Raw genomic sequence first — 19,344 nt, forward strand, 5'->3', positions numbered from 1 at the left:
ACAAGAAGAATGGAATTGGGATTTTGGCTAGGTCATGTTGTTGGGGTTGGGATGGCATTATATGTTGACTTCTGAGTGTATTAGGTTTGGAAGATTTATTTGACATATAATGAGAGATGTGGAATTGGCAGTTGAATTTATGAGTCCAGAATTCAGAGGAGAGGGCAGATAGGCAGATATAAGATTTCAAGTCATCAGTGTATATTTGAAGCCATAGAACTGCATGAGATGATCATCAAGGGATTGAATAGGTAAGAGGATTGTTCCAAAAACTGAAACTTGGGGCTTCGGTGTTAAAGAGGTTTGGGAGGAGAGGAGAAACTAGCAATAGAGACGGAGGAGAGGCTAGTGTCCAGAAGGAATGCCAGATAATAGCTCTGTCTTAGAGGACAAGTAAGGGACATCCTTTGAGGAGTTAACGTGTTAAAATTCTGTGCACAGAGGCTTAACCTTTGGGTTTCACAATGTGAAGATTACTGTAGACCTCTGCAGGAGAGTTTTCTTGTTAGAGTGTTAGAGACAAAAGAATGTGATAATTTGCTGTTACTGGATCCTAACAGTATTTCTAAAATGTGTTTGTACCTCTAGATCAGAGTGAATGAATTTGGGTTCTAATTTCTTTTTCCATTTTTTTTATAGCTATGATACTTGGGTCCATAGTAATGATGTTGATGCAGAAATTGAAGATCCACCAATTCCAGAAAAACCATGGAAGGTGAGAGATCTTTTTTAAAACAGAATTTTTAAAAAAGTAAAAACAAAATTTACTCTTTCATAAGTTAATAGCTCTTCTTAGTTATTCTCAACAATAGTGTTTTTTTAAAGAGATATATACAGAGTAATGACCTTTCTTTCTTATCATCCTATTAGGAGATACCTATCGTCTTGAAGACCTCATTATCCAGGTCTTAGATCAGATGTGTGCAGTATGTTTGAGGAGACCTCAAAGCCATGTTAGATTGTAGTTTGAGATATTGAGAAAGGAGTGTTAGAAGTGGAGTTGAACATCGTTGATGTCATTTAGGAAGGCTAGGAGCGGTGCTTGCATGACTTTTTATATAGACTCGTCCTAGTGTTCATTTCTATATAATGTTTTCAGCTTTTAATGTGGAAATAAATTTGAAAGTTGCAAGAATAGTACAAAGCAAAGCATTGTTTTATATTCTTCTTCCAGATTCCCCTCTTATTAATTATTGAAATAATTTATTACCTGATACAGGGCCCATATTCCATTTTCACGAATTGTCCCATTGATACAAGAAGCTTTATAGTATATTTAAGTTTTTACCCTGATCCAGGATCCAGTTCAGGATCACACATTACATTTAGTTATTACATCTCTATTCTGGTTTTTTTTTTTTAATTTTTATTTTTTACTTTGCTGGGTCTTTATTGCTGCTTGGGCTTTGCTGCTGCTTCACTGCCGCTGGTTGTGAGTGGAGGCTGCTGTCTAGCTGTGGTGCACAGGTTTCTCACTGCAGCGGCTTCTCTTGTTGCAGAGCTCGGCTCTAGGGTGTGAGGGCTTCAGTAGTTACACCTCCTGGACTCTAGAGCACAGGCCCGGTAGTTGTGGTGCTTGGGCTTACTTGTCCTGCCGCATGTGGGATCTTCCCAGACCAGGGATCGAACCCATGTCTCCTGCATTGACAGGTGGATTCTTTACCACTGAGCCACCTGGGAAGCCCCTCTATTCTGTTTTAATCTGAAACTTTCAGCTTTTTTTTTTTTTTCCCTTCTGTGACATTGTCATTTTTGAAATACATAGGTTAGTTGTTGTTGTTACAGTTCTAGGATGTCCTTGGATTTCAGTTTGTATATTCCTCATGATGATGTTCAGGCTATGCGTTTTGGGCTGCAGCATTCCGTACCTAGTATTGTCTCCTTCTCAGTGCATCATCCCGGGCACCTCATATTGTCCATTTTCCCCATTGTGGTTGATAGTTGGATCATTTGTTAAGATACTGTCTGCCTGGTTTTCTCACTGTAACATTACCATTTTTCTCATCAACATTTAAGATATTTTATAGGGAAAAACTTTGAGAGTGTAGAGATATCCTTTTTTTTAATTGGATTTCTGTCTGAAGGTTTGCTCATCCATGAATAATTTCTGTTACTGATGCTGTCTGTTTGCAGGTGGCATTTCGCAGTGGGGACAGTTCTTCCATTCTCCCTTGATGTGTGTCTGTGTTCTGCATGTGCTCACAGAACACTGACAGTACTACTACATTTTGATAAATTATCTGAATTTGGCCAGTGGAAACTCTTTCAAGCTGCCTCCTGTGATCTTTTGGCATTGTTTGATTCATTTTTGCATACCTCGTACATTCTGGGGCAAAAGATGTTCCAAACTCTTTTTGTATTGTCCCTATCCCAGTGTTTTTACAGGTAGCTCTATTTTCCACGAGTGATTATACATGATTTTTTATTGACTTTTATATAGGATAAGCAACACTTGAATTGGATCAAAGTGTTATATTTTAGACCTGGTTCAGCCTATTTCCAATTGTGTGACCTTTAGTGAGACAGCCTTTGAGCCTTTGAGCTTTAGATTCCATATGGAGTTAGCAAAAAATACTTTTTGTTTTAAATAAACTTCCCTGGTGGCTCAGACGGTAAAGCATCTGTCTGCAATGCAGGAGACCTGGGTTTGATCCCTGCGTCAGGAAGATTCGCTGGAGAAGGAAATGGCAGCCCACTCCAGTACTCTTGGCCTGAAAAATCCCATGGATGGAGGAGCCTGGTAGGCTACAGGGGTCACAGAGAGTCAGACACGATTGAGCGAAGTCACTTTCACTTTCTTTAAATAAACTTTTAATTTGGAAATGATTTCAAGCTTACAGAAAAGTTGCAAGAAAAAGAATAGTACTTGGCATACCTGCATACCCATCATCCACATTTGCCTATTAACATTTTATTCCCTTTTTAAGTTACTATTTATATTTGATACTTGCATATAAATATTTTTTCCAAATCATTTGAGGTAAAGATGCATATGGAATGGGTCTTTATTCTAGTAAGTGTATATTTGCTAGGAATAGGGGATTCTCATACATAAGCACAGTACAGTTGTCAAATTTAGTACATTTATCATTGACAGCATTTTAGTCTACTGTCCATATTTCATTGTTGCCACTTGACCTGGTCATTTTTTAAAAATAAGTTTGTATTGGAGCATAGTTGATTTTCAGGGTTGTGTTCTTCTGTACAGCAGAGTATATATCGGTTATACATAGATCCAGTCTTTCCTTGATTCTAGTCCCATATAGGTCATTACAGAGCACTGAGCAGTTCCCTGAGTTATACAGAAGGTTCTTATTATCTGTTTTATGTAGAGTAGTGTGTTCATGTCAATCCCAGTCTCCCCCCTTTCTCCCTTGGTAACCATGTGTGTGTTTTTTACATCTGTGACACATAGCTTTGTCCACCGTTTCATGAATTCTTTAACTTGTGGTGTTTCTTCTATGAAGTGCTTGTTTCTACCTCTTGCTTTTTTCCATTGCATTGTTTTTTTCTTTGTGTATGTTATTTAGATATTCTGCATAATAATATGCCTTGTTATGTCACCAGTTACTTGTATTAAAAATAGATTTTCCTAGTAAGCTTAGCTTTTTGTTTTTCAGTACTGAGGTCATCTTGATATTTTCCTATATCATCTTTAAAAATTATTCTTTAGTTTTGCATTTTGTATATAGATCTTTAATCTTCTTGGAATTAATTTTTTAACATGTTATGATGTAGGAAAGATTTTTTCTTGATGTAGTGTTAGATCAGCTCTCCATTCAGGGTGGGAAAATACTGAACCTGGATTTCTCTCCCCATGACCCATGCCATTTCTGTCAAAAGTAAGCTTTTATACAAGTTGTGGTTTGTTTCTTGGCAGTTATGAAGTTTAATTAGTTGATTTGTTCTGAATAGTACTCCCACTTTTTTCTTCAGGAGTCTCTTGGGTCTTTGCTCTTATGTATAAAATTAAGAATCAGTTCGTTGAGGTCCAATTAAACTCATTGAAGTTTTGATTGGAATTACATTTAATCTATAGAATAACTTGGAGAGAACTGACGTCTTTACAGTATTGAGTCTCTCAATTTGTGGAAGCAATTTATCTCCCTATTTATTTACATCTTTTATATCAGTAAAGTTGTATAATTCTCTTCGGATTTCACTAATCATCTCAGAATAATCATTTAGTAATTATACTTTTTGAAATTTTTTCCTCTACTAAGTCTGGTATATGGAGTATCAATTGGATAAAACTATGTTTCCCTTTGACAAAGATTGGCAAATTGTATCCTCTTGGGTAAATTAAAGCCACCTGTTTTTGCATATAAAATTTTATTAGATCACCAAACCCATTCATTTATATATATTCTGTGGCTGATTTCACACTATAGCAGCAGAGTTGAATAGACCTAGAGAACATATGGCTTGCAAGCCTAAAATGTTTACTATCTGACCCCTCAGTAAAGCATATCAATTTCCTCTATATTTGCGTTGTCCCATTATCTTCGGGGAAGATGATTTAAAAAAACAACAAAAACTACCTTTAAAGGTAACTTAAGAGGTTATATCCAAACCATTCTTTCATTGAAAACTTGAAAAAGAAAATGAACTGTCTTCTCTCATGTAGAATGTTGAGTTTTAAGCCAACTTTTTCAGTCTCCTCTTTCACTTTCATCAAGAGGCTCTTTAGTTCCTCTTCACTTTCTGCCATGAGGTTGGTGTCATCTGCATATCTGAGGTTATTGATATTTCTCCTGGCAACCTTGATTCCAGCTTGTGCTTCATCCAGCCCAGCATGTCCCGTGATGTAATCTGCATATAAGTTTATAACTTATAAACTAATCACAAGTTTAGGACTGGGCTTGATAGCATTTTACCATAGTATCATTTTACAGGTAAGGAAACTGGGCTAGTTTTATGTAAGATTGTACATCCTATTACATTCTGATGCGGAGGTATTTTTATGAGAAAGATTAACAGAGCATAGTAGTTTAAGAGCTTAGGCAGAACTCAGTGCAAATCCAAGTTTTCTCTCTAGTAGGGTAAGTAAGTAGGCAGGTTACTGACACTGTGCCCCTTTTGCTGATTGGAAAACTGGATAGGCTAACCTGCATTGCTTTAGAGGGATTAAATGAGATCATATTGTTTGTAAGGTGTTCAGCAGAATGACTGGCACAGATGATTGTTAGTTGTTCATATTGTCCTAACATACTTTCTCAAGAGAATTCTACCAAGGTTTTCTGGATAGTGAAGAATGTACAATGTGAATCTTCTGCTCTGCTTTTAAAATATATATATTCTTTTCAGTATTTTGAAAAACTAGTACGTTTTCAAATGCTGTGACATTTGAAATTTGAAATTTATCTAAAATCTATCTTTTGTAATTACTTAGAATGTTACTGAATGTATAAATATAGAGATATCCTTTATGCATAAGGAAATGATTATCTTGGGCCTTCTGTTTTTGAATGTTTTTGTCACTGATTTTTGTGAAGATAAAGATGCCGCGATTAGTGAAATGAACCACATAGTGAAATACGAATACCATATGGTATCACTTATATGTGGAATCTAAAAAAAAAATTTATTCCTAGAAACAGTGGAAAAGTGGATGCCAGGGATTGGGGAGTAAGAGAAATAGGAATACCAGTTTTCAGCTGTAAGATGAATTAGGTTTGAGGAGCTAATGTCAAATATGAAAAAAGTTGAAAGCAGTGTATTTTAGACTTGAAATTTGCTGAGTAGACTTACATGTTCTCATATGTGCATGCTAACACACACGTGAGATAAATATGTGAGGTGATGGATTCACTGGGGGTGGGGAATCCTTCACAAAGTGTACATACGTCAAATCACAGTGTACACCTTAAATGTCTTCACTTTTATTTTTTAGTTATATCCTAATAAAATCAAATAAAAAGACATAAAGTTTAGGGGTCTTGATTATCAAAACCTCTGCACACAAAACTTGTGATGCTTTTTTACTATTCAATCAAAGATATGGAATAAAAATTAGACATGGTTAAGTTGCCACTCATGTCATTAATAGTTGTATTTTTAAACTATATGTAATTGAAGCTTTAAGTATAATAAATCAGCTTATTTCATTTTGAGTACTTTAAAACTATAGCAGTTTATTACTTGTGTAGCTCTTCATGCTTTGATGTGATTTTAGGTTCATGCAAAATGGATTTTGGACACTGATGTTTTCAATGAATGGATGAATGAGGAGGATTATGAGGTGGATGAGAACAGGAAGCCCGTGAGTTTTCGTCAGCGAATTTCAACAAAGAATGAAGAGGTATTTGGTTTGGCACCATTTTTTTTCCTCTTGGTGTTTTCTTCCTTGGCCTGTATCTTATTAAATCTTATTAATAAACTAACGTACAAAGCAAGGCTCATCAGCCATCAAGTGTATAGAAAAAGTTACTAAATGACCATAACGACCATCTCAGGAGCTGGCATCTCCCAAAAAGGAGCATGATAGTCTCAGAGAGTCATTAAGGTTTAAAGTGGGTCATGCAGTATGGAAGGTGGTACAACTGATTTTGGTTTCTAGATCTTGAGTATGAATTTTGTAAACTAAATATCATTTTCCACAGGAAAACTGATTTAATTTTAATATTTTTTAATAACTTTGTTGGGCTTCCCAGGTAGCGCTAGTGGTAAAGAACCCACTTGCCAATGCAGGAGATGTAAGAGACACAGGTTCTGTCCCTAGGTGGGGAAGATCCGTTGGAGGAGGGTGTAGCAACCCACTCCAGTGTTCTTGCCTGGAGAACCCCATGAACAGAGGACCCTGGTGGGCTACAGTCTAGGATCGCACAGAGTTGGAGATGACTGAAGTGAATTAGCACACACAATAAAGTGTAGGCCTTAAAGGTCTCAAAAATTATAGTTCAGTTCTCTTTTGAGGTGGGCAAACTTGACAGTTAACACTTAATCCTTAAGCCACTTAAATATTTATCCATGTTTCTTTATAAGTTGCAAGTTTAGAAGTCGGTGTGTCACTAGAGAAACACTTGAGTCTGAGAAGAAGGCTGACATGTGTTCGTGTTGGGTTATGACATTTTCAGATGGACACCTGTGAGTCCAGATGTCTATTTTGCTGGGGACACTTAACATGTTTGCTTTTTGTCTTGTATTTTAGTTTTCTGAAAAAAATCTTGAGACATGATACATTTAACAAATAATTTAGAACATACAGTTCTTTCGTACCTATTTTCAGCCCTGAAACTTTCTTAACTAAAACTGTTTGTCACATACTGAAGATTCTTTATTTTTAAGAAAAAATATTAAAAAAAGAAATATTTAAAAGCTGAGTCTTTTTCATATCTTTTTAATTTGTTCCTATTTTATTTGGAATTTGACTTAAATTTTTTTTTAATTTTACTCTTCCCCCCACTTATGTTGTTGTTCATTTGCTGAGTCATGTCCAATTCTTTGCAACCCCATGAACTGCAGCACACCATGCTTCTCTGCCTTTCACTATCTCCCTGAGTTTGTTCAAACTCATGTCCACTGAGTCAGCATTGCCATTCAGCCATCTCACTTATATGCTTATGTATTTGTTTCTCCTTAATGTATTTCAAGCTGAGTCTTTTGTTAATGAAAATACTCTGATTTCCACACTACATTATTGACTTGGCATATTCAGATCTACTCCTGCTCAGATTTAGGTTGTTTATTCACTTATTTTAGGGGGGATTATATAAAAACTAATTTAATATCCCCCTTTAAAACTTTAACTTCCCACTGTACAATCAGAGATATGTGGTTTAGATCTTCTTTTAAACTTCTCTGATCAGGGGATTTTTCCAGCGGTCCAGTGGTTAAGACACCGTGCTTCTACTGCAGAGGGAATGGGTTCAGTCTCCTGTTGGGGAATTAAGATCCTGTATGCCATTTGGTTGTGGCCACAAACAAAAACTTCTTTGATCGGCCTGTAAGATAATCCACATTCTGAATTTGATGCTACAGAGCTTCTGAAAGGAAATGGATAGTTGTAAGGAGTGTGAGGGTACCAGAGGACATTGATGTTTAATTGATGTTTTAATCTCTGATTCTTTTTTTAACCTCAGATAAGTACTTTGGGTCATTTTAGGTGTATTTTCTTTATCATGATCCGTTCTTTTAAATTGGTAATTATCACCTACAGACTGAATTTTGTGTATTGGTTTATGGGATATCTTACAACTCTGTGCTGTGCTTAGCTTCTCAGCCATGTCCGATTCTCTGTGACCTCGTGGACTATAGCCCGCTGGGCTCTTCTGTCCATGGGAATTCTCCAGGCAACAATACTGGAGTAGGTTGCTATGCCCTCCTCCAGGGAATCTTCCCAGCCCAGGGATCGAACCCAGGTCTCCTGCATTACAGGTGGCTTTTACCGTCTGAGCCATCAGGGAAGCCCAAGAATACTGGAATGGGTAGCCTATCCCTTCTCCAAGGGAACTTCCCGAGTCAGGAATCGAAGTGGTGTCTCCTGCATTGGAGGTGGATTCTTTTCAGCTGAGCTACCAGGGAAGCCCATCTTACAACTACTGAGCTCATTTATTAGCTCTGATAGTGTTTTTGTGGATTCTTTTTCCATGTGTAAGATCATGTCATCTGCAAACAGGAATACTTTTATTCTCGTGGGTTGGCTTTTAAATAAAAACTTGCAGTCTTATTAAATTTTACTTCTTTTGAGTCATCTGTTTCTTTTAATGATGAACTAGGAGTAGTTTCTGGTTCTCTTTCACATGGTTATTCAGCCAGTCTTCATATTTCATTAATTTAATAGCATGTGTTTCATGCTTTTTCCAGTGGTTATTGTAAATGTTTCCCCTCCTTCCCACCCCCCCCCACCCCCCCCCCGCCCAACACAGAATTTGAACAGGAACAGTTTTTAGTTGTACGGGGTTTGAGCATGTCTGTTCTGTAGCATAGTTTGAATCCCTGTGGAATGGTTCTTAGATATCTATCGATGGTGTGTCACCTGGAAGGTAGGGAAAGTCTTCTGACTTCTAATGGTCCAGGATGCTTCATGTTGTGCCTTTCATTTACTCTGAGCTAGTAGGTTTGACATCTTCTTTGTGAAATCTTAGTTTTGGACAGGATTTGTGGAAACTGAGGCATCAGCAAAGCTGGCTGATATTTATTTCCATTTCCTTCTTCCTAGCCAGTCAGAAGTCCAGAGAGAAGAGATAGAAAAGCATCAGCTAATGCTCGAAAGAGGAAACATTCACCTTCCCCTCCGCCCCCCACACCCACAGAATCCCGGAAGAAGAGTGGGAAGAAAGGGTAAGAGCGGCACCGTGATACAAGAGGCACTGAAACAGACTCTGAAGGACTTCCCAGAGTTTTCATTTACATTGGGTGTTTGGCTATAGTAATGTCTGAGTTGGTATTGTCTTTCCCTGTTTTTACCAGCTGGTTCTGTATGTGATCCAAGTGACTTACAGAGGAGGGAACCTCTGTTTTATGTTCTGCATGTTTAGTGTAGTGCCGTGTTCAGTAAGTCACATAGTGAATCTTGCTTGAGTGGAGGTTTTGGTTTCTATTGAATAGGTTCTTGTGAGGATTAAGTGAGACTTTTAAAGACCTTGTATAGTTCTGCCCTGAAGTAGATAATATATGGTCCATAGTACATAGTATATGTTATGTACATAATAAATGTTTATTAAGTAAATACTTAATAATTTCAGGGTTGTCTAGCTCAAAATATATTTTAAACAGTTTCTTAAAGGTTACAGTTTAGTTTTAGAAGATGAGAGTTTCCCAAATTTATTCTTCTCATGTGGTCGTGAATTAGTTGAATTTCTGGCTATTGTCAAGTATATCTTCACAGTGCCAATATCTTCTTTCCTTTAGTTTCCTTTTGTGACTTTCTTTAGCCACATTTGCCTTTTGCTGCCCGGAGCATGCCTTAAGTCACATTATTTCTTGAGAGGTTACTTGAAGCATTCTTAAAACATGTGTAGAAGCTTTTAGAGAATTTAAGAAACTCTTAGTCTCATAAATAATAATAATGAGTTGGTCACAGATACATAAAAGATTTTTGTTATTTTTGTGAAGTCACATGTATTTGTTGTTAAAATAGATTATTTGGGGGTTGAGGAGGTTGTCACCTTATATATATAAATAAGGTTGTAACCTTATTTCCAAAACTTACAAATTTAGGAAATAAGTTTCATGAATTCTGAAATGTACTGTTGATGTTCAGTGATTTCAGAGCTACCTGTAATATAACAACTTTTCCAAGTGTTTTGGGGCCTGAAATTAATATGTTGCTTTTCCCTTTATGACCTAAGATGGGCTGCTAGGATAGGAGTGGCCACAGAACTAAAATGTTATGTCCAGGAAACTCACAGTGGTGGCATTTAGCCTCTACTGTAAGTATTGTTGTTTATAGTCGCTAAGTCATGTCCAACTCTTTTGTGATCTTATGGACTGTAGCCTGCCTAGCTCCTCTGTTCGTGGGATTTCCCAGCAAGACTATTGGATTAGACTGCCATTTCCTTCTCCAGGAATCTTGCCAACCCAGGGATTGAACCCACATCTCCTGCTTTGGCAGGTGGGTTTTTTACCATTGAGCCACCAGGGAAGTGTCACTCTTTTGAGTATAAAACCCACCACATTGACGTTCCCAAAGTAAATGTATGCATGTACTTTAATATATGCATCTGCCTTCTAATGAGCAGGACTTTGCTCATTTAAATTCCCCCTTAGAATACTCTATCTAACCAAAACATGTTGAAACCTGTTTTCCTAACATTTGTTATGTTCGTCTTCCTCGCATCTTTTCTTGCTTTTAAAGTATTTGCTCTGTCTGCTCCCTTTAATTTCATAGGCTTAAAAATCTGTCCTATGATTTTTATTTTAAAAATTATCTTTACACTGTATACCTTAGTCTCACCTGTGCCACCATGTTGTCCCTGGAGAAGGAGAGCTGTGTGCATTCTCAGCAGTGTGAGGAGTCTGCACTCTATTTCTCCGTTCTCATTTTCTTGTCAGTATATTCTAAATTACTAGCCCAAAACAGAATTTTTTTTTTCCTTATGCTTTTACTCATCATCCTGAAACACTGCCAACTTTTTAGTGAATTGTTTTAGTTCCCAAGGTTTAGCTTAACTGTCACTTGACTATCTCTCTGAAGGTAGTATTTTTTTTTTTTTTTTGGTCCTTTTTGATCCTTGTATTCCTTTTTTTGTGTCAATACACATCACATTGAATGAGGAAGTTCATGATTTTCATCCTGTAATTCTTCAAGATAAGGAATCAGTCCATTTTTGTGTGAACTTTAAATAGGCTTTCTTGTGTGTGTTAGTTTTAAAAATAGATGTTGATTTGCTTGAATTGATGAAAGAGCAATGGGAATTTTTACAAATTTAAATATTAAGTCTGCCTTTAGTTGACTCATTGGAAAAGACCCTGATGCTGGGAGGGATTGGGGGCAGGAGGAGAAGGGGACGACAGAGGATGAGATGGCTGGATGGCATCACCAACTCGATGGACATGAGTTTGAGTAAACTCTGGGAGTTGGTGATGGACAGGGAGGCCTGGCGTGCTGTGATTCATGGTGTCACAAAGAGTCAGACACGACTGAGTGACTGAACTGAACTGCCTTTAGTGATTTTTACTTTGCGGTTCCTGGTGTTTGGATGATACAGAGAGCCAGGAAGAATACAAAAAACAAACAAACCAAAAGAAAAACCCAAACCACCCAGTTAGTTGTATATATCTTCGAGAAAATTTCTTGTGTGATTCTTTATGATCTTTAAAATACTTGTTGTATTTCCATAGCAGAGGGTGTTTTTGCTACACTGATGCAATTGCATTTTAGGATACTGTCTGCAGTTTGAATTATAGAATTTCTGTGGCCATCTCTTATGCCCTGTAATTTTTATTTTCCTTTTGACAGGTTAGATGTAATTTGGGGAATGTATCTTAATTTGTTTGGATTTGTGTTTGTCTGTTAAAGTGATTCTGAGCATAGATTCCAACAATGTAGTTAAAATCTCTGAAATTGTTTGCTATAAGTAGCTATAGTCTTGTGTTCACATATTTTTTGTGTCTTAGCCAAGCTAGTCTTTATGGGAAGCGGAGAAGTCAGAAAGAGGAAGATGAGCAAGAAGATCTTACCAAGGACATGGAAGACCCAACACCTGTACCCAACATAGAGGAAGTGGTTCTTCCAAAGAATGGTTTGTATCCTTTTGTGTAGACATGAGAATGTTAGATGTGATTTAATCACTCTCAGCAGTGCCATGGGATGATTCTCTCCTTGCTGTATGTCCCTAGTTCTCAGTGAAAGTATAAATTGATGAAGCCACTTAACATGATTTGGCTATCTCTTAAATTTTAAAATGGGTACATCCAGGGACTTTCCTGGCAGTCCACTGATTAAGGCTTTGTGCTTCTAACGCAGGGGACATGGACAGGTTCAATCCCTGGTCAGGGAACTGAGATTCCACATGCTTGCTGCGTGGTGTAGCCAAAAAAAAAAGTATACATCCAGTCGCAGTCTTAATTTCAGAATCCCTATTAAATAATTGCATGTATATGTAAAAATAAGTATAAAAGAATGTTGATTACAGAGTAATGAAAAATTGAAGATAAATAAACTAAGTTTCCATTGACACAGGGCTAGTTATGATCTACTCATGGACACAGAGGCTCTTAAAAATAAAAGAGGACTTCCCTGGCGTCCATTGGTTAACACTCTGTGCTTCCATTGCAGGGGTGCAGGGTTTGATCCCTGGTTGAGGAACTAAGATCCTGCATGCCTTGTGGTGAAGCCAAAAGAACAAAAAAAAGGAGATGTAACTAAAAATACATGGAAGGAACATAGGTGCATTATAACATGAGATAAAAACAATACTAAGGATTAAGCACAGTATGATAACTTTACACCTGTAAGATTTAAAACCCTCAGGATGTTTTCAAGTCTCCGTAGATGTGAAAGGTATCAGTGCTCCCTCAATTTGTCTGTCTTAATGAATGGCACACAAATGGGGATACACAAGTATACAAAAAAATAATAAAACATGCTTTTGATAAAGGGGTTAAAAGGTTCTTTTCAGGGTTTTCTCTATATTTCTGTACTGTTTACTTTTATGATGACAGAAGAGTTCTGCTTATTTAATTAATACAAAATATAGTCTGTTACTTTGTGTTAATATTTCTTACTGAGCTTAAGATAGTTACTTGAAGGTGAGTACTGAATGACAGTAGAGTTGCCCTGAGATTCATGTGTTTTTTAATCTTCTATTCTGTTTTCTTAAAAACAAGTAGAACTTTCCCCTTAAAACATGATTTTTTTTTTTCTTTCTAGTAAACCCAAAGAAAGATAGTGAAAATACACCTGTTAAAGGAGGAACTGTGGCAGATCTAGGTAAAAATCAAAATCTGTAGTTTCGTGTTGTTTTGTCTCAGATACGTCAGCTCCTTTGCGAATCCTTTCTTCACTGAGAGGTGTCACTTTAGTTGCTGTGCTTTCCAGCACAGGTACTTACTGTGGCTGTGTTAGTGCCACTGTTGTTTAGTTTTTCTCCTGTATTAGGAAATTTAATTTCTTATGGTCCATTCTTTGCATTCTTAGGAATTTCTTTTTCTCAGCATAATGTTTTCCTGCAAACCAGCAAAAGTGGTAGTATGATACCTAAATCATAATATCTGAGTTTTAAAGAAACGGTTGTAGTTAAAGCACTTTTTTTTTTAAAGCACTTTTTATAATCTGCCTTGAAATACTTGTTTCATGATACGTGCAAATTGATTATGTCTTCAGAACAAAAATCTGTTGACTGTTAATACTTGTAACCCAACAGAAAGTTTCCTTAACAGGATAAAATAAGAGTCACATTATCCTTCTACTGTATTTTCAGGTTATCGAGTACATTTTCACAAGTAACGTCTCTTAGATGTGCTGTGAGGGTAGAAAAGAGTGTAGTCATTTGTTCCAGTTTTTAAAAATAGTTTGAAACATCTTTTTTCGTGAAAGTTATGTATGAAGTAATGATCTTGATTACTTTGTTCATTTGTGAAAGTCAAAGGGGATCCTGGTATTTTCAGTATACATTAAATTTATGAATTGATGGAATTTTAGACCTAATGGGGATATTCAAGATCTCCTTATGTGGAAAAAGAGTTTTGGCTTTCCTGTCTCCTAGTCAGATGAATTGTGTATTTCAGATTAACTGCTGTGATTCTTGATGGCAGATATGAGTGGGTGTTGGGGAGCGTTTTTCTACTTCATTTCACTAAATACATCCTGCTTTTTCTGGCTTCAAGCCTGTCATTGGACATCAATGGATGATTCTGGCTTTGATTATGTTGAAAGTAAAGCAGAAAATTGTCCTGATGACAGTTTATGGAGAGGTGCTATCAGGTCAACAAAATAAAGTTACTATCAAAATGCTTCTTTCATAACTTTTTAACATTAATAACAGAATATAGATTTTAAATAGCTAGTAATAATTTTCATTGTCCATAAATTTATATTGTCTGTTTTATAACCATCACTTATTCACTGACTGAAAGGCCAAGAACACAAAAGCTAATGATATACAGTATTTTGTTCTATATTCTCAGTACTGTGGCAGTGTAAAATATTCTTAAGACTTGAATAATCTTCACTGGGACAGTTTATTAAACAGAATGCTAGTTTATATTTTAAAAGTTAAATTCCTAAAAAGAATTATTCCATAGTTTTAAGGGAGTAGAAAATTGTTGTTTTAAAAGTGAGGTGTCTGTTGAGTAGTAGTTTCGTAGTAGACTTTATAAGAGGAGTCAAATTGAAGCCATGATTAGGGAAAGATTGGGGTCCTGACTGGATAAAGAGTTTTAGTGCTAGGTATAGGAGATTTTCCCTTTGTGTTAGTGAGCAGGTTGAGGTCTCAGTCAGGAGGGCTGTGCTTGCAGATGCTGCTGACCATAACTGAAGGGTTTGATTCTTTGGAATCTGAAGTTTCTGTCCTGACTTTTCATCCACGGACCAACAGGCTTCCCAAGGATTATTTAAACATTTGACTTTCTGCATTGGCTATAACCTGACTGATCCATCAACTGGGAGTTGTTCATTGTTTTAACTGACCCATATTTTGCCTTATATGCTACCAAGCTAAGTATACCCAGTCATTTCTTTCTTGAGATCTCTGAAAGGTCAATATCCAGGGGCTGAGGTGAGAGTGCATTTGCCCATACCTGGCAGGAGGAATCATCTAGGAATCAGTATATTGTATTATCATCTAGGAATCAGTATATTGTATTATCAGAAGTGTTTTTCCATTGGGTACCAAGACTCCCTCAAGGATGAAATCTGTTAAACTAAAATGAAATAGTATAATTTGATTATTGTACTGCCAGCATTTAGTGAGAAGTTGATTATCCTTTGGTTTACTATGACCCAAAGGACAGAAGTTCATTTTTGACAGTTTTACCCAGATTTCTTTCTGTTAGTCACTTCCTCAGAAAAAAATAGTCCCTGTGCAGAGTAGGAGGACTAATTTTGGTAATACTGTAACTTACCGCATTACCTCTTTGTGGCTATTTGTTTCTGATTTAAAAATCAAGGAACAGTGTCCATCTTTATGTTACATGAGTACATGTCAGGTGTCATTCTATATATGTTTGCATTTTTGCATAAAACCATGTTGGCCCCAATTTATTGATTAGGAAATGAAGACTTCCGGGGTTCAGGAGCATTCCTGAGCTTACAGCTCCTAAGAGAGACAGCACAGATGCAGGCCCAGGTCTGTCGGTGGTGCAGCGCTTTGTTTCGTTGCACTCTGCTCGTTTCTTTCAGCTTCTCTCATGCTCACAGTGGTCTTTCAGTTTTGTGAAGTCATCAGGTACATCCCCACCTGAGGCCCTTTGATTTGGCTTCTTTCTCTCTGTGAAATGCTTGCTTTGTCCTTCTCTCAAGTTTTAGCTTAAATGTCACCTTTTCAGAGAGGCTTCCCTGTATATAGGCTCTGAAAGATCTACCCACTCAATTCCTCTCTGAAATACATTGTTTTTATTTTCCATATAGCAGTTGTCAGCATTCGATATCTTTTATTTTCACTTCAATCTCCTGCCAGTCATAACTGGAATGTAAGCTCCATAAATACAGGGGCTTTTTCTTGTTCATCGTTGTGTCTTTAACATTTGGACAGTGACTGGTGCAAAGTAGATAATACATAAAATTAAGTTAAATGTTGGAATGCTAGTTCCTTATTACCTGTCAAAATACTATATTTATATCGTCTAAAGGATATATTTATATCCTCTAAAGTAGGGGTTGGCAAATTTTTTTTCTAAAAAGGGCCAGATAGTAAATATTTTAGGCATTTTGGGCTATAAGGTTTCTGGTACAACTAGTCAAGTTTGCCATTATAATACAGATGCAGCCATCCATAATATATAAACAAATAATCATGGCTTATTCCAATAAAACTTTTATTTATGGACACTGAATTTGAATTTCAGTTAATTTTTTATATTTCATCATTCAGAAATGCAAAAATCACTCTTCACTTGAAGGTGAGATAGGAATCTGCAAGACCATGCCCAGGTTTGGAGATTGTCTGGAAGGACTGGTGGAACTCAGCGTTTAGTTGTACCTGCAGCTGACACACATCAGAGCGACATGGGCAGCACGAGCAGGTCGTCAGGGAAGATGACGCAGGCCGAGGCCGTGTGCAGGCTTCCTCCCGCGCGCTCGCTCACCCAAGGGGTCGCACAGAGCATGCTTCCTGTGGCTGCACGCATGCAGTGTTTCCAGCCGCAGAAGCCCCTTTGAGAGGCCAAGATCAGTGTTTTTATTGGTCATGTAGGGTACTCTCTGCCTAACACCAAAATTTCAAGCTGCAGAAATTTATCACAAGCTGTGTTGTGCCACGGTCTAGGCACAGAGCACCGCCCTTCCTATTGGTTAACTGTCGGTTAGGAACACACCCAGTCACTTTCCCAGATGCCCTACAGAAACAAGCAGTGGGCCAGATTTAGCCTGTGGGCTAGAGGTCCTGACCCCTAGTATGAGCAGTTATATTTAGTGCTTTTAAAGTAGCAGATTCTTAGAAATATTTGTTGAATGAATAATGGCAAAATACTGAAAAGATGGCTTCCTTGTATTCTCCTTCAGCTTTACAGTGCTTCATCACTGCCAAGAGTCAGAATAATTATATTAAAAATATTACAGGAAGTTAGTAATGTAATTATTTGTGCCATAACCTCTCACCCTTCCCGCTGTGGAAAGTTACCTGCCTTTCTGTTGTGGAAGTCAGCTATTTAAATTATACCTGGACTTGCCTCTGTTCTTTTGCAAGGCTAGCATTTAGGTCCTGGAGTCCCTATCCTCAAGGTATATAAACATTCTTACCAGAACTTTGTCCATAGGGATTGATTATCACCTCCATCTTTACTCCTCATTCTTTACTCATTTCCTCTGGGAGCCAAAATGTCATTACTTTGTTTCACTAAACCGCAGGAGGCCGGAGCCCTAATCAAGTCCCTTACCTGTTATTAAGTAACATCGTGACTAAGATTGTAGGCCAAGCAGTAATTAATTATAAATTCCCTATTGTTGGAAATCTTTAATGATTTGTGCTTTGAATTTTTACTTAGCTCTATGCTCCTGTGTACAGATCTCATTTACTGAATTATTCACGGTGAATTTGCTTTATTAATGCTCTCCTTTTTGCCTTGTCTCTGTCCAGTATCGTTTCCTTAAACCTTAAAGTTTCCAAGTAATCCAAAGAGCATTTACCTGTTAAATCAGTTCCATGTTTGATTTTGCAGATGAGCAGGATGAAGAAACAGTCACGACAGGAGGAAAGGTAATGATTTATTTAGTTAAGCCTGGTGCAGCGGTAACTCTTAAGGGTCCTATGTGTTCAGCAGTAGAAATACTGAACTGCAAGCGTCCTTAGAAATATTCTGAGATCCTTTTGATTTTTTAAATTTCTGTTTAACAACCCTTCCCCGCCAAATAGTTTGTCTTTCTTGACCGCCTACAATGTTAGCAAGAGGACATTGCCATTCTCCCAGGTAAGCGTTTCTCATGTACTGTGGTTTCTGGTTCCATTTCTCTGCTGGTTTTGTGTGAATGACCAGCTGCACAGAGTTCCAGGTGAGCAGGGACAGCGCCTCGCTTTGACTTTCTCACTCCCTGTTCTGTTAGTGCAGCCCCAGGCCACGGCTGAGGAAGCTTTTGATCACACTCGTCCCCTCTTCTGAGTTTTACAGTTATTTCATGTTACATCGGTTCTGCTTTGGAGACAAGAATAATTAAGCTCTTGGATGATGTTGGATTTCAGGCAGGGTTTGCTTCTCTTTAAATAAATGGCCCCACTATTTATTCAGGCTGTAATCTCTTTGTTAAGATGTGTAACTAATCCTTAAGCTCCTTGAAATAACTTCCTTAATGCTGAAAATGAATAGTTCTCTTTTTTCTTTTTCAGTGAGTCATAGAACTTCTCCATAGTGACATTTACTGTTTTTTATACATTCATGAAATGAAAATATTCATGACAGGATTTCAAGGAAAAGTATTTCGAGAAACTCTTGTGTAGATAGCTTTTTAACTGAATCGTTCTTATATTGTCTTGGAAATCAAACTTCTGTATTCAGAGAAGTATTCTGTATTCATCAACTTACTAACATTGATGAATATTATGCTTGTGAGAAGATGTGGTCATTTAGAGTATATAGTATTGTGTGGTAGTAAAAGAGAGCAAAATACAAGCCAAAGAATTTCCCAATTTTTTAACATCAAGAATGAGAGTAATTTTGAAACTGTGGACACGTTTTTTGTATAACTTAAAGCTAAGACAGTTAGAGGCAGTTACTCTAGTAACTGGTCCCACAATATCATTCTGCTTTTTTCCTCGCTGAGATGATTAAACTCTATAGACTGTCAGCTTTTATTCATTTCAGTGCCAGCCTCTCCCTGCTTTTCCTCAAGAAAATTTTCTGAATTGAATCACATTGAATTTGTAAAACCTACGGCACAAAAGCAACTTAATCATAAGCATAGTTTTCACTAGCTTCCCTGGTTTGGGAAATAAAATTTCTTACCTTTGTAATCAGTATTAACACATTTGCTTTAACATTATTTAAGTGACAACCAGTTTCCTTAGTGCTTTCATACTTTAAGTTTTTTTTTTATATTCATTGATCTTAAGGAAACTATTGTCTTAAGTTTCTAGCACTAACTAGATCCTTACCAGGAAATACAGGTTGAATTAACTTAAATGTAGAAATTAAACTCTGGAACCATTATAAAAGAATGTGATTCAAAACTTGACTGCTTTCTTAAAAGAATTTCGTAAGGTTAAAACAGTAAAAACACCACAGATAAAGGGTTAATAGAAAAAACCCTAT

The 19,344-nt window shown here is 37.0% G+C and overlaps 1 protein-coding gene across 3 annotated transcripts in view; it reads left to right on the top strand.

Annotated features, from left to right (window-relative positions):
• Window positions 1–19,344, top strand: part of SMARCC1 (SWI/SNF related, matrix associated, actin dependent regulator of chromatin subfamily c member 1) — a 124,508-nt gene that overhangs the window by 33,653 nt on the left and 71,511 nt on the right. For all 3 annotated transcript variants that reach the window (XM_061128726.1, XM_061128724.1, XM_061128725.1), the window contains exons 8-13: window positions 640–715; window positions 6,176–6,301; window positions 9,161–9,282; window positions 12,061–12,185; window positions 13,316–13,375; window positions 17,761–17,798. In XM_061128726.1, the coding sequence (XP_060984709.1) occupies window positions 640–715; window positions 6,176–6,301; window positions 9,161–9,282; window positions 12,061–12,185; window positions 13,316–13,375; window positions 17,761–17,798 (547 nt within the window). The remainder of the gene's footprint in view (window positions 1–639; window positions 716–6,175; window positions 6,302–9,160; window positions 9,283–12,060; window positions 12,186–13,315; window positions 13,376–17,760; window positions 17,799–19,344) is intronic.

Source organism: Dama dama, chromosome 24 (assembly GCF_033118175.1).
Source record: "Dama dama isolate Ldn47 chromosome 24, ASM3311817v1, whole genome shotgun sequence".
Taxonomy (NCBI): Eukaryota; Metazoa; Chordata; class Mammalia; order Artiodactyla; family Cervidae; genus Dama; species Dama dama.